This window comes from Coregonus clupeaformis, unplaced genomic scaffold (genome assembly GCF_020615455.1).
Source record: "Coregonus clupeaformis isolate EN_2021a unplaced genomic scaffold, ASM2061545v1 scaf0699, whole genome shotgun sequence".
Taxonomy (NCBI): Eukaryota; Metazoa; Chordata; class Actinopteri; order Salmoniformes; family Salmonidae; genus Coregonus; species Coregonus clupeaformis.
In genome coordinates, this window is record NW_025534154.1 from 72,501 (window position 1) to 88,793 (window position 16,293).

The window sequence follows — 16,293 nt, forward strand, 5'->3', positions numbered from 1 at the left end:
TACTACTAGTACTATTATTACTACTAGTACCACTACTACTACTACTACTACAACTATAATAATGACAGTACTAGTGTTCTATTTAATTATTTGGGTTGTTAGTTGTCTGTATTATCACCCCTATTGAGAGTAGTTCCACAATAAACAGTAAGAGTGAATTGAGTTAAAATCTTACTGACCTCAACCCTGATTCCAACAATGACCTAAATGGCAAATTAGCTCAAAATGACCGTAGCCTTCTCTGCTGTATTAGCAAGACGTGTGGTTTGTAATGGCTGTCAGGTGTCTCCCACTGACTAGCTTCTGCCAACTACACTGAGGTAAAAGTGAAGTTTTAAGCCATTTTGGTGAAGTATAAAATGGACGATGCAACTTATAACATCGCTGTGTAAGCTGACTTTATACTGGGACACCGTCATGGGGGAGGGGTAATACAGCATTTGTTTTGTATGTGCAATGTACTGTGAATTTGCAAACTCCAAGTTTACTGGACGGTGGCAACACTAATGATCCACATTTCCACTGCGTTAACAGTTGACTCAGATGGCCCGGCCCTTTGTGAACATTGTTCCAATGGGGTGGCAAAGCGGTGAGGTTGTGGGAGCTGGGAACGGACGATATGTTTTCGAGTCATCGCTTTTCTCTTTTTTTCTTCAACTCGGTGGCTTTGCAGAACCACAAATCCCTTAATATGTGACTATAAACCACTTCATTTGTGGTAATGCTAATAAAAGTGCCCCTAGAATACTTTACATAGTCGTTATAACATGTTCATGGCCTACTGTAGCCATATACAGTAAATGGGAATGAACTCAATCACACCTAGAAAATCTTAACTAAATCGATCCTTATATAAATACATGGGCTTACTTTGACTTTTTCAAAAGCGTATTCGATTATTTCCTGTCTATTGCATTGTTGTATTCCACCTCTACATCTCAGCAGCTCAAAGGCGTGTATCTTTTGGGTCATTTTCAAGTCAAACTAAGGGATTGTGGGCAAAAACATCACTTTCTCTCTCTCTCTCTCTCTCTCTCTCTCTCTCTCTCTCTCTCTCTCTCTCTCTCTCTCTCTCTCTCTCTCTCTCTCTCTCTCTCTCTCTCTCTCTCTCTCTCTCTCTCTCTCTCTCTCTCTCTCTCTCTCTCGCTCTCGCTCTCGCTCTCGCTCTGCTCTCGCTCTCTCTCTCTCTCTCTCTCTCTCTCTCTCTCTCTCTCTCTCTCTCTCTCTCCTCTCTCTCTCTCTCTCTCTCTCTCTCTCTCTCTCTGTCTCTCTCTCTCTCTCTCTCTCTCTTCTCTCGTTCTCGCTCTAGCTCTCGCTCTCCGCTCTCGCTCTCTCTCTCTCTCTCTCTCTCTCTCTCTCTCTCTCTCTCATCTCTCTCTCTCTCTCTCTCTCTCTCTCTCTCTCTCTCTCTCTCCCTCTCCCTCTCCCTCTCCCTCTCTCTCTCTCTCTCTCTCTCTCTCTCTCTCTCTCTCTCTCTCTCTCTCTCTCTCTCTCTCTCTCTCTCTCTCTCTCTCTCTCTCTCTCTCTCTCTCTCTCTCTCTCTCTCTCTCTCGCTCTCGCTCTCGCTCTCGCTCTCTCTCTCTCTCTCTCTCTCTCTCTCTCTCTCTCTCTCTCTCTCTCTCTGCTCGCTCTCGCTCTCGCTCTCGCTCTGCTCCTCTCTCTCTCTCTCTCTCTCTCTCTCTCTCTCTCTGGAAATCTACAAATCGTCATGGGGAGTGCTCTGTCATATCCCTGCCAAACCCTGAGATGAATTTGCCATCTTCCCGAGCGTCGGTATGGCTAAAGCAGACTAATGTATCGGGTGAATAGGAGCGCCGCCGAGGCCGTTCTCTCGCTGCTCGCTCCGTCCAGACATGCCTGATCCCCAACATGCTGTTCTATTCACAACAGCTGTCTGTTATTTAAACACTCACCTCCACGTAAATGCATTACGAAGTCAGCTCATGTCGAAAAAGCCTCGAGTTGAAAGCGGACGGACTCCATCTCCCCAGCCCCCACCTTTTTTAAAGTCTAGAAAGCTGTTTTTTTTTTTATACATTGGAGAAGGGATTACAAGGCTATATTCATCTGGCTCTGCCACTATTCATCGCAGCGCCTCCTGTATAAAATTCACTCTGTCTCTGCCGGGTTGGACATATTTAGGCCTGAGTCTCTCTGTGTTTTGGCGAACAGCAGCCGGCCACTGAAACAGCTCGGGCTGGCCGCAGCCAAGAGCTGAAGCCGGTGTTCCACTCATGCCTTGGCAGGTCTTTCACCTCTGATTTTTGTCTTGGCCCAAGTGCGTGATGCAAGCTCATTATATGGATCACTCCTACATACATTCACATACTGGGGCACTGACCAGGGGCTGTGGTGGGTGACACTTAACACGAGGTCAAAAGTCATAATGCTTTCATAACCAAACGGATATCAAATGTCTGCTGTTATTTCCTTTCAATGTGTGTCCAATTAAGACCTAGACAACCAGGCGAGGGGAGTCCCTAACTCATCAATTAAGACCTAGACAACCAGGTGAGGGGAGTTCCTAACTCATCAATTAAGACCTAGACAACCAGGTGAGGGGAGTTCCTAACTCATCAATTAAGACCTAGACAACCAGGTGAGGGGAGTTCATATCTAATCAGTATGAGCTCATACCAACAAGTAAATATTGGACCATACTATAAAGTGTAAGCACATTATATTTTGCATTATATTTGACATTATGGCCACTGACATAATCTTATGCTGTGTGTTACAGTGTTGACAGGGCCTCTGATCTTATGCTGTGTGTTACGGTTTTGACAGTGCTCGGTCACCTGTGGTAAAGGCATGCAGTCCCGGGTTATCCAGTGCATGCACAAGATCACCGGGCGCCACGGCAACGAGTGCTTCACGTCGGAGAAGCCGGCGGCGTACCGGCCGTGTCAGCAACAGGCGTGCAACGAGAGGATCAACGTCAACACCATCACCTCGCCACGCCTGGGTAAGTATCACGTGATGTCATCACCGTCACCACCTCCTGAGTTCATGTTTAACAGGGTAGGGATCCATTCCAATTCAGTTCAGAAATGTTATTCAGAAAATGAATTGGAGAATTGCCCATTCTTTTCAGAGTCAGGTTTTTTTTATCAACACAGTTTATTCTTTGACTTAAAGTCTTTGACTTAAAGATTGAATATCAAAGAAGGCCTGAACTCACTTGATGCTTGCATGGGTTTAAGACACAAGTTGAGCTCTATCTTCATCTATAGAACTTGTTCTCAACTGGCTTACCTGGTTAAATAAAGGTGAAATAAAAATAAAATAAAATAGATTGACCCTGATACTGATAATAATTAATCTATAGATTAATATAATAACCTAATAAAATACTTATTATTAATAATTAATAAATTAACAATAACAATAATCCTTGTTGTTTGTTCCTGTTGTTTCTACTTAAATAACCGTTCCCCAGGTGCAGCTTGTATCACCATTCGAGCTCTTTTATCTATCATAGCTTCCCAAGTCCGTCGAAAGTTCCCAAGGGTTGCTCTGCCTCATTATTTCAGTATGGTACGAATCCATTAGATTCATAATTTGTCTCGCGCACAATGGGCTCTCTGACAGACATCGCGCTGTGTAGGGTTTCCAAAAGAGTATCCTCAAAGTATCTCGAGCTCATTCCGAGTCAGTTCAAAACCCATTAATTGGCCAGCGTTGATGTGGAAAGTTTGGCCCACCACTTCCCGAGCAAGGCAGAGGCCCCGGCAATCTAAATGTGCAATGTTTTGATGACTTCATGAAAAATATTATGTGCAGCCTCAAGCTGTGGGATTATGCTGCGTTGTATAATGCCGCCTATTCACGAGCATGCCAGACACAGCACTCAACGGCCTCCGTTGACCCCAGACACACCACTCAACGACCTCCGTTGACCCCAGACACACCACTCAACGACCTCTGTTGACCCCAGACACACCACTCAACGGCCTCCGTTGACCCCAGACACACCACTCAACGGCCTCCGTTGACCCCAGACACACCACTCAACGACCTCCGTTGACCCCAGACACAGCACTCAACGACCTCCGTTGACCCCAGACACACCACTCAACGGCCTCCGTTGACCCCAGACACACCACTCAACGACCTCCGTTGACCCCAGACACAGCACTCAACGACCTCCGTTGACCCCAGACACACCACTCAACGACCTCTGTTGACCCCAGACACACCACTCTACGACCTCCGTTGACCCCAGACACACCACTCAACGACCTCCGTTGACCCCAGACACACCACTCAACGACCTCCGTTGACCCCAGACACACCACTCAACGACCTCCGTTGACCCCAGACACACCACTCTACGACCTCCGTTGACCCCAGACACACCACTCAACGACCTCCGTTGACCCCAGACACACCACTCAACGACCTCCGTTGACCCCAGACACACTTGCCATTTTCCTTTTTTTTTAAGCCTGCAGTGAATTTCACGGTTTGCACGTTCCACCAACCCTTCTGCCCCCACGTCCCTGGGTGTGTCCCAAATGGCACCCTATTCCCTATACAGTGCACTATTTTGGACCAGAACATTATGGGCCCTGGTCAAAAGTAGTACACTATATAGGGAATAGGGTGCCATTTGGGACACAATCCCTGGATGGTTCCAGACGACGTCGTTCGAAAATGTTAAGCCTTCTGGGAAGAGTGTGCATAGTTTATCATAAATTGCAGCTGGGGAAGAGCTGCTGGGGCGGACAGGGCTGAGGCTGAGGTTGAAGCTGAGGCTGGGGCTGGGGCGGCCAGGGCTGAGGCTGAGGTTGAAGCTGAGGCTGGGGCTGAGGCTGGGGCTGAGGCTGGGGCTGGGGCGGCCAGGGCTGAGGCTGAGGTTGAAGCTGAGGCTGGGGCTGAGGCTGGGGCTGAGGCTGGGGCTGAGGTTGAAGCTGAGGCTGGGGCTGGGGCGGCCAGGGCTGAGGCTGAGGTTGAAGCTGAGGCTGGGGCTGAGGCTGGGGCTGAGATTGAAGCTGAGGCTGAGGCTGGGGCGGCCAGGGCTGAGGTTGAAGCTGAGGCTGAGGCTGGGGCGGCCAGGGCTGAGGCTGAGGTTGAAGCTGAGGCTGAGGCTGAGGTTGAAGCTGGGGCTGAGGCTGAGGTTGGGACTGGGGCTGAGGCTGCTGAGCCTGGGGCTGAGGCTGAGGCTGCTGAGTCCGAGCCTGCTGAGGCTGAGGTTGGGACTGGGGCTGAGGCTGCTGAGGCTGCTGAGCCTGGGGCTGAGGCTGAGGCTGCTGAGTCCGAGCCTGCTGAGGCTGAGGTTGGGGCTGAGGGCAGTTATAGTTATATGGCATGATGTTTATAATTAGAGGACGCCGGCTCGTGTTCCCGTCCCGAGCAGAGATGCAGCTGGAGGGAGGGGTGTCTGTGGTACACCAGGGTAGCAGCTCCCCCCTCCTGCTCCCCTCCTCCCCTCCGTCACCCCCCTAAAACCTTCACAGCTGGTAATGCTAAGCTCCTCCAGGAATCTGGAAAATATGAAAGTTTGTGCCTCAAGCCTCTCTCACATTCATTTTACTTTTTTTATTCACTCACATTCATTTTTTACATATTCCATGTTTATCCATTCTCTTTAGAACAGACATACGTCTGTTGGGGTACAATCTGTATAATGGTACAATAGAGACTGAATGCAAAAACAGACAATTGTCTGCTCAATAGTCTGTTCAATGTGAGATTAGGGCTACAAAGTATAAAATAAAACACAGATACTATGTAAACATGCTTAGACAAAAAGCTAGCCCATAATCCACACAGTTACCATAGATATAGGACCAATACCACTTGTATGATATACATATTACCATGCAGTCAATAGCAACTAATATCATCACTGTTTTTTACAATACAATCAGATCATGTCTCTCTGTTCCTACTCCCCACCTACAAGCAGCAACTCAAGAGGGAGCCACCAACCCAGACGAGTGAGGTGTTGGACAGAGGAGGCAGACTCAATGCTGTTTTGAGAATACTGATTGGAATATGTTCCAATATTCATCCACCCAGGACTTCCAAACATTAAGGAATATATACTGAGTGTACAAAACATTAAGAACACCTTCCTAATATTGAGTCTTGCCCATTCACCCCTGAATGGCACATATACACAATCCATGTCTCAATTGTCTCAAGGCTTAAAAAAATCCTTCATTAACCTGTCTCCTCCCCTTCATCTACCCAGATTGAAGTGGATTTAACAAGTGACATCAGTAAGGTATCATAGCTTTCACCTGGATTCACCTGGTCAGTCTATGTCATGGAAAGAGCAGGTGTCCTTAATGTTTTGTACGCTCAGTGTACATTGTCTGTCACAGGCTTCATTAGGAAATGTGTTGATGATGTTTTACCCACAATAACAACCCGGACATATCCCAACCAAAAACCCTGGATGAAAGGAGATATCCATAGCATGCTGAGAGCCTGTATTGCAGCATTCAATGTCAGCAGAATGAATCCTGATGACTCGGTGGCAGCGATGAGTACAAGGCAAGCAGGTACGAGCTCCGCAAATCCATTAGGGACGCAGAAAGACAATACAGACTCAAACTTTAATTGACTCGCGACACGCGTGTCAATGACTACAGACCATCGAGGACTACAAATGCAAAATCCAGCTGTGTTTTGCCTACTGAAGCATCCCTCTCAGATGAGCTTTACACATTCTATGCTCGCTTCGAGGCAGACAATACCGAGCCATGCTCCGGACAAACGGGTGCTTTCACGCTCAGAGGCTGACGAGAGGAAAACTCAAAAAAAGAGTGAATACTCACAAAACCTGTGGCCCAGATGGTATCCCTGGCAGCGTCCTCAGAGTGTGTGCTTACCAGCTGGCGGGCGTCTTCTCAGACATCTTCAACCTGTCCATTGTCCCCCAATATGCTTCAAGGAGACACCACCATCGTCCCAGTGCCCAAGAAAAAACAAGGTGACATGCCCAAATGACTATCGCCCCGGTAATCATGAAGTGCCCTTCGAGAGGCTGGTCATGGCCCACGTCAAGGTCAGCATGCCGGGCACACTGGACCCTACCGCTGCCTACAGCTCCAACAGATCCACGGAAGATGCTATTTCCATCGCTATTCACACGGCCGTAACACATCTGGACAAGAGGAAACACCCTATGTGAGAATGCTGTTCACTGACTACAGTTCAGCATTCAATACTGTTACAGGAGTGGGTCGCAGTTCCGGAGAGACCCACTAGGTGTCATCCTCCAACAACCATAGGCACCTCCTCACTCACAGTCGGGACTAATTATCTGCCTATTGGTGTCACCTGTGTCTATCTGATTCACCTGTGTATTTATGCCCTCACTTCCCTGTGTTCCCTGGCTCAGTTTTCTCTGCTAGTTCCTGAATGTCAAGCAGTACGTATTAGTGTCGGATCACGTGACAGAGTTACAGGTACTCGAGAAGTGTTCTCCCTGTGTCATTGTGTTTTTCCAGTCAGAGTTAGTATTTCGTATTGTTTGTTGTCGGTCTGTTTTTTGGAGACCTTTGTGCTCCTCATATGTTTTCGTGAATAGTCCGTTGTTTTGTATCCTGGCTTTTGGGCCACCAGTAAAGATCCTTGTTTCACCATCCTTGCTTACTGCCTACTGCATATCCTGCACCGCACCTGGGTCACACCTCACACCAACCCTTACACAATACTATTGTTCCCTCCAAGCTCGACACCAAGCTCAGAGCCCTGGGTCTGGACACCACCCTCTGCAACTGGATCCTGGACTTCCTCTAGGGCAGACCACAGGCTGTGAGGATTGGCAACAACATCTCCTCCACAATGAGTCTTAACACAGGGCCAGGGGTGTGCCCTCAGCCCTCTGCTGTACTCTCTGTTCACATACGTCTGCGTGGCTTTGCACGACACCAAGTCCATCATCAAGTTTGCTGACGACACCACGGTTGTGGGCCTGATAACCAACAACGACGAGTCAGCCAATAAGGAGGAGGTAAGTTAACTGGCATTGTGGTGCCAGGACAACAACCTCTCCCTTAACGTCAGCAAAACAAAATAGTTCATTGTTGACTTCCATGCAGGGAACATGCCCCGATCCACATCAACGGGACCGCAGTAGAGAAAGTCAGCAGTTTTAAGTTCCTCTGCGTCCACATCATCGAGGACTTGTCATGGACCAACATCACCACCACTCTTGTCAAAAGGTTGCTACAGCGTCTCTACTTCCTAAGTCGGCTGAAGAAATGTGGCATTCCACCCCGGCTCTTCTCCAAATACTACCGCTGCGCCATCGAGAGCATCCTGATCGGTTTCATCACAGCTTGTTACGGGAATTTCTCTGTCCACGACCGCAAGGCCCTCCAGTGAGTGGTGAAGACAGCCCAGTACATCACTGGGACCGTGCTCCCACCCATCCAGTACATCACTGGGACCGTGCTCCCACCCATCCAGTACATCACTGGGACCGTGCTCCCACCCATCCAGGACATCACTGGGACCGTGCTCCCACCCATCCAGTACATCACTGGGACCGTGCTCCCACCCATCCAGTACATCACTGGGACCGTGCTCCCACCCATCCAGTACATCACTGGGACCATGCTCCCACCCGTCCAGTACATCACTGGGACCGTGCTCCCACCCATCCAGTACATCACTGGGACCATGCTCCCACCCGTCCAGTACATCACTGGGACCGTGCTCCCACCCATCCAGTACATCACTGGGACCGTGCTCCCACCCATCCAGTACATCACTGGGACCGTGCTCCCACCCATCCAGGACATCTACACACCCCATCCATGAACTGTTCACTCCCTTACCGTCCAGCGGACGGTATCGGACCATGAGGTCTGATACCAACAGGCTCAGAGAGAGTTTCTATCTACAAGCCATCAGACTGCTGAACACTTGAACTGGACTGACCACCTGCACTGACTCTCCGCACCTTAGCAGGCATGCACTCACTCACGCACACATCCACATACCCACACAGATATACACTCATCCACACACACACACACACACACACACATACCCACACAGATATACACTCATCAACACACACACACACACACACACACACACACACACATACCCACACAGATATACACTCATCCACACACACACATACACACACACACACACATACATTCATGCTAGCAGACTCTCATTATTATTGTTAAATACTGCACAATTTAAACCCTTGCCCACCCCAATTCCCCCATCCCTAAAACACGTGTAAATATTGGTCTATAAATTGTTCTTTCAGGAATTATACAGTGGGGAAAAAAGGTATTTAGTCAGCCACCAATTGTGCAAGTTCTCCCACTTAAAAAGATGAGAGAGGCCTGTAATTTTCATCATAGGTACACGTCAACTATGACAGACAAATGGAGAAAATAAATTCCAGAAAATCACATTGTAGGATTTTTAATGAATTTATTTGCAAATTATGGTGGAAAATAAGTATTTGGTCATTAACAAAAGTTTCTCAATACTTTGTTATATACCCTTTGTTGGCAATGACACAGGTCAAACGTTTTCTGTAAGTCTTCACAAGGTTTTCACACACTGTTGCTGGTATTTTGGCCCATTCCTCCATGCAGATCTCCTCTAGAGCAGTGATGTTTTGGGGCTGTCGCTGGGCAACACGGACTTTCAACTCCCTCCAAAGATTTTCTATGGGGTTGAGATCTGGAGACTGGCTAGGCCACTCCAGGACCTTGGAAATGCTTCTTACGAAGCCACTCCTTCGTTGCCCGGGCGGTGTGTTTGGGATCATTGTCATGCTGAAAGACCCAGCCACGTTTCATCTTCAATGCCCTTGCTGATGGAAGGAGGTTTTCACTCAAAATCTCACGATACATGGCCCCATTCATTCTTTCTTTACACGGATGAGTCGTCCTGGTCCCTTTGCAGAAAAACAGCCCCAAAGCATGATGTTTCCACCCCCATGATTCAAAGTAGGTATGGTGTTCTTTGGATGCAACTCAGCATTCTTTGTCCTCCAAACACGACGAGTTGAGTTTTTACCAAAAAGTTCTATTTTGGTTTCATCTGACCATATGACCTTCTCCCAATCCTCTTCTGGATCATCCAAATGCACTCTATCAAACTTCAGACGGGCCTGGACATGTACTGGCTTAAGCAGGGGGACACGTCTGGCACTGCAGGATTTGAGTCCCTGGCGGCATAGTGTGTTACTGATGGTAGGCTTTGTTACTTTGGTCCCAGCTCTCTGCAGGTCATTCACTAGGTCCCCCCTTGTGGTTCTGGGATTTTTGCTCACCGTTCTTGTGATCATTTTGACCCCACGGGGTGAGATCTTGCGTGGAGCCCCAGATCGAGGGAGATTATCAGTGGTCTTGTATGTCTTCCATTTCCTAATAATTGCTCCCACAGTTGATTTCTTCAAACCAAGCTGCTTACCTATTGCAGATTCAGTCTTCCCAGCCTGGTGCAGGTCTACAATTTTGTTTCTGGTGTCCTTGACAGCTCTTTGGTCTTGGCCATAGTGGAGTTTGGAGTGTGACTGTTTGAGGTTGTGGACAGGTGTCTTTTATACTGATAACAAGTTCAAACAGGTGCCATTAATACAGGTAACGAGTGGAGGACAGAGGAGCCTCTTAAAGAAGAAGTTACAGGTCTGTGAGAGCCAGAAATCGGGCTTGTTTGTAGGTGACCAAATACTTATTTTCCACCATAATTTGCAAATAAATTCATTAAAAATCCTACAATGTGATTTTCTGGAATTTTTTTTCTCAATTTGTCTGTCATAGTTGACGTGTACCTATGATGAAAATTACAGGCCTCTCTCATCTTTTTAAATGGGAGAACTTGCACAATTGGTGGCTGACTAAATACTTTTTTTCCCCACTGTACTTATGCTAAAATGTTTCTTCTATTCTACTGAGACATTTACTTTTATTTGTAAAAAAAAATTTAAACATCTTTTTTTATTATTATTATTATTTATTATTGTAGTTACATTTTCGAGAACGAACCTGCAAGTAAGCATTTCGTTGGACGGTGTATACCATGTGTATCCCGTACAACTAATAAAAACTTGAAACACTGTTACACCTCTACTACTGTGTATCAGTCGCAATAACAATGGCCTCAGCCGCACAGCTGCATGGTAGAATTAGCAGTTGAATTTCCCAAGAACCCAAAAGGGATGACTCAGAAATTTTCCCATGAAGTCAAAAGGATGACTCAGATGTCGGGAGACAGAAGAATGAAGAGGTGTGAGTTGTTTTACTGTCTGTCGCCATGGCGTTCCCACTAATCCCACCCCAGCCACGGGTGTTGTGTTCCTTTTGTGTTCGCCTTGGTGGAGACTTCACGCCATCTCAAAAACAGCAGAACGCCATCGAGAGAAGGATTAAGTCCCAAATGGCACCCTATTCCCTATGTAATGCACTACTTTTGACCAGAGCCCATAGGGGGGCTGGTCAAAGGTAGTGCACTAGGGAATAGAGACGCATACAAGAAGTGGCAGCCCTCTCTAGCCGCCTCTGGAACGTTACGGGGTGGATAGAGACCGTGGCTGTCCCAAATGGCACCCTATTCCTTATGTAGTGCACTACTTTTGACCAGAGCCCCAATCAGCCCTGGTCAAAAGTAGTGCACTACTACATAGGGGATAGAATGTCATTTGGGAAGCAGCCCCCATGTTGGTGGTCCCAGAGGGATGTTTACAACTCCTGGCTTCATTACCAGGGCCTGTTCACTTCAAGAACTATGTCAACACAGTGTCCATGCCCCGAGATCTGAGTTTGTTCAGAGCGCTGCCCAACGCAAACGGAATGCGATGGAACGGACATAATATAATGTTGTTGATTGTGCGAAAGAGTAGTAGTGTGTGTTGCAGAAATGTAACGTGCAGAGTACCGACCCACTCCCCTAACCAGCACAGCAGCCCCACACACAAATGAAATTAGGTTATCCTCGTGAACTCGCGTCCTCTTGAGAACTCTGAGCTCGTATAAACGGGTGTTAGTGTTAATGGACTGAGCTTTTTTAGGACAGATTTTACTGGAGAGAGAGAGACAGACGAGAGAGACAGAGAGAGCGAGAGCGAGAGAGAGAGAGAGAGAGAGAGAGAGAGAGAGAGAGAGAGAGAGAGAGAGAGAGAGAGAGAGAGAGAGAGAGGGAGAGGGAGAGAGAGAGAGACTATAAGTCAGACCTATGAAATAGACTATTTGGAAGCTTTTGGACAATATAGGACTGCTTGAGTATGTAGCAATGTGCAATAATCAGCAATAATCTGCGTCAGCCATCATCCTTTAGTCATTGTGTTTTAGGTGTGGCTAATAATCTGCTACTATAATACCCATTATTTTTGACAGCCCTGAAATTACAACATGGCAGTTGGACTTTCACTGTAATCTCTGTTTTACATGATAGATTTGTAATTATATTTTTATTTCATCTCAAATAAATGCAAAGTTGAAAGTAAAGGAAGGGAAGCTCTCTCTGTGAAATGTGTATAATACTGCCACCTATTGGTGATGCACCGGAATAACCAAACTGAATCTCTCCTCCCATCCTCCGTAGCTGCCCTGACGTTCAAGTGTTTACGGGACCAGTGGCCGGTTTACTGCAAAGTCATCCGCGAGAAGAACCTCTGCCAAGACATGCGCTGGTATCAACGCTGCTGTGAAACTTGCCGGGACTTTTACGCACAGAAGATGCAGAAGAGAAGTTGACCCTCCACTCGTCCCCTCGCCCCGTCCTTCCAGGGGCAAACTTAGGTGTCAAATCCTATTTATGTATATCAAGTGCACTTATTCCAACATGTAGGATGGACAGAACACACCCGTTTCGACCTAACCAGCGGTAGATTATAAGCACTGTAAATGTGTCATTAGTACATTGTGTTATTGGTATTGAGTCAATATGATTTCATGTTTGTGGTATTGAGTCATTCTATGTCATGTTATTGGTATTGAGTCCATACATGTCATGTCATGTTATTGGTATTGAGTCCATACTATGTCATGTTATTGGTATTGAGTCGATACTATGTCATGTTATTGGTATTGAGTCCATTCTATGTCATGTTATTGGTATTGAGTCCATACTATGTCATGTTATTGGTATTCAGTCCATCCTATGTCATGTTATTGGTATTGAGTCCATACTATGTCATGTTATTGGTATTGAGTCCATCCTATGTCATGTTATTGGTATTGAGTCCATCCTATGTCATGTTATTGGTATTGAGTCCATACTATGTCATGTTATTGGTATTCAGTCCATACTATGTCATGTTATTGGTATTCAGTCCATACTATGTCATGTTATTGGTATTGAGTCCATTCTATGTCATGTTATTGGTATTGAGTCCATTCTATGTCATGTTATTGGTATTCAGTCCATCCTATGTCATGTTATTGGTATTGAGTCCATACTATGTCATGTTATTGGTATTGAGTCCATACTATGTCATGTTATTGGTATTCAGTCCATCCTATGTCATGTTATTGGTATTGAGTCCATACTATGTCATGTTATTGGTATTGAGTCCATACTATGTCATGTTATTGGTACTGAGTCCATACTATGTCATGTTATTGGTATTGAGTCGGTCTAAGCACATCTCTTTTGAGGGTGTAATTGTTGACCAGCCTTCACCTGGGATCTGTTGAGATGATATACTGTAGATCTACATAAGGATCCAACTCTTTGGTGTTTTTGGAGAAGTTTTTGTTTTTAATCATGTTAACTTGTGCTAATATTTTGTACATTTCTTACTATTTTCCATACTGTATTTTTTTCTGATTTATCTTCATTCATATCACATTGAAAATCAGACAAAATCCATCAAGGTATACCACTTAGTTTCCACTCATTTAGTTAACCCTGTATAATGTAACCAATGCAATAGTGCCAAAAGTGCAAAGTCCAAACTTAATCAAGCGTACCATTGGATCTAGGTCTACTGGTTTCCTATCAGTTTCTTTAAAAAAAAATAAAGTCCAGCACAATGTTTATTCTCCCAAATACCACCTTTTATCTGACAACATTTCCATCCACAAGGATCTTCGTCAGGTCAAAACGACCTGTCAAAACGACCTGACAAAACGACCTGACAAAACGACCTGACAAAACGACCTGACAAAACGACCTGACAAAACAACCTGACAAAACGACCTGACAAAACGACCTGACAAAACAACCTGTGAAAACGACCTGTCAAAACGACCTGACAAAACGACCTGACAAAACGACCTGACAAAACGACCTGACAAAACGACCTGACAAAACGACCTGATGAAGATCTTTGTGGATGGAAACGTTGTCTGATAAAAGGTGATATTTGGGAGCATAAATAGTGTGCAGGACTTTCAGTTTTTTTTCTCAAGTTGACTTCTTTGTCCCTGCACCTACGTTATTTAAGAATGTGACCACAAACTTTCCTATCTATTTCAGCGTTGGTGAACTTCATGCTGTCTGCTTGGTATAGCCACTGCTGAGACTTTGGTTTCCAGCCTTGAGTAAATATAATGACGTTCTTCTCCTTAATCAAGTTTAGCAAAAATGTGTTTAGAGACACAAATGGTATGTTTAATCTATCTCAAACAGAATTCACAATACTGTCCATTTTGAAGCAATACTGAAAGCATTACAGCTGCAAAGACACTTACGTTTGATTGATATTATGTTTTAGGGTTTAGGACTTTCAGTGCTTCATTTGCTTTGTACATGTTTGGCTTAATGTCGAACACTGTAAGCAACAATGTGGCTTTGGAGGGATTTGGATAATTGATGATACTTCTAATTAATGACAGCAAATATATTCTTATTATGGACATATTATTTAGCTTGAATGTCTCTTTGTAGTAATGTGCTGTTGATGTGGTGTTTATGTGGTGCTCATGAGTGTACTTTTGGGTTCTAGGTTTAACATGAAGTGTTGCCAAATGGCTGAGGCTTGCTTAAAGTTGGAGAAAATACCATATTGTAACATTTACTGAATTAATGTTGTCTATGCATATGTTAACAATGGTGCTGACTTAGGATCTGTTTGGACTGAAACAGTTGTGTGGAAAGCTTGAAGATGAAGACCCATGTTTGACTTCAATGTTTTTCGGATGATCTTGGCAAATTCTCTGTGTCACAGGTTCCAATTTTGAGATCTGCGCAAACCTTGAATTTTCCCTCAAATCTAACATTGACATCAGGGGTGTGTTCAGTACGTCACACATAACGGTGTTCAACGTTTTAATTCAACGGAAATGGTACTGTACTGAACGACCAGTTGAATGTGGTGGCGAGGGAGATTGTATGGTGTGTGTGCTGCGCGAGTTTTGCGATTTTCAAATGGTCACACCCATATTTATCAGGCCACACCCATATTGATCAGGCCACACCCACCAAACAGGAGCAAACATACCTCAAAGGCTGTTGCAGTACACTGTGCATCGTTTGGGTGAAACGTAGTTCAGTACAAACCGTCACGCAACGTAGCAAACGTTGAATCAAACTGAACGCATCCCAGTTACGCGCACAGATCTCCAAGTTAGGATTTGGATCTCAGTGTCTTCAGGAGGGTTCCTAAAGGGAAATAATCCTCCATTTTAAATCACGTGATCTGTATCAGTATTTCAAAATTTGTTTCAAAAGCGCTAAAGGGACATTATTTAGTCGTATCGTAAGCTATCATTCACATTTCCGTCAGATAGTTAGTACAGTATGGCCTACCTTGGTTGTGTACACTAGGATGAACCCAAGGCTGTCTTGTATGTTAAAGTCAATGTTAGAATGACAACATCTGAACAGCAACATCTGAACAGCAAGCTGCTTCACTAGAACAATCTGCTGTATATGCTATTCACACAACGATGACTGTTTCTAGTGTGTCACTCCACGGCCCTCTACTTGAATAGAGATAATGTAGAACTAAGAAACACTGTACATGTTTACACTGAAGTACTGCTGCACTGGTAATGGTTTGGCTCTGGGGTGAAGTTTCCCCTAGGTATAGATCTAGGATCAGCCTCCCCTCCCCCAATCCTAACCTTTAACCATTAGAGGGGAACATGCTTAACTGACCCTAGATCAGTGTCTAGGGGCAACTTCACCCCACTCTGGTTCCCATGAGCCCTCAATCTAGGCGTCACATGGTGCAAAAAAATACTGCTTGGTTTATACCTTCTGTCATTGGCTGAAAACAAAGTTGAAGTTGAGTGTCGTTGAATTGAATTAAAATTGACCTTTTATAGCATTTTTCACTGTAAGACCGTGTCATTTTTTTTTTTTAAATGGCTCCTACGTACCTATATGTAGCATTGTCTCGTAATTATCTTG

At 45.4% G+C, this 16,293-nt stretch overlaps 1 protein-coding gene across 1 annotated transcript in view; it reads left to right on the plus strand.

The window, feature by feature from the left end:
- LOC123485457 (A disintegrin and metalloproteinase with thrombospondin motifs 19-like) overlaps window positions 1-14,097 on the plus strand; it is a gene marked incomplete at its 5' end in the record, with an annotated part of 74,909 nt that extends 60,812 nt beyond the window's left edge. Inside the window, 2 exons of the mRNA XM_045216381.1 lie at window positions 2,788-2,965; window positions 12,538-14,097. Of these exons, the coding sequence (XP_045072316.1) occupies window positions 2,788-2,965; window positions 12,538-12,689 (330 nt within the window). The remainder of the gene's footprint in view (window positions 1-2,787; window positions 2,966-12,537) is intronic.
- Window positions 14,098-16,293: the final 2,196 nt, after the last annotated feature.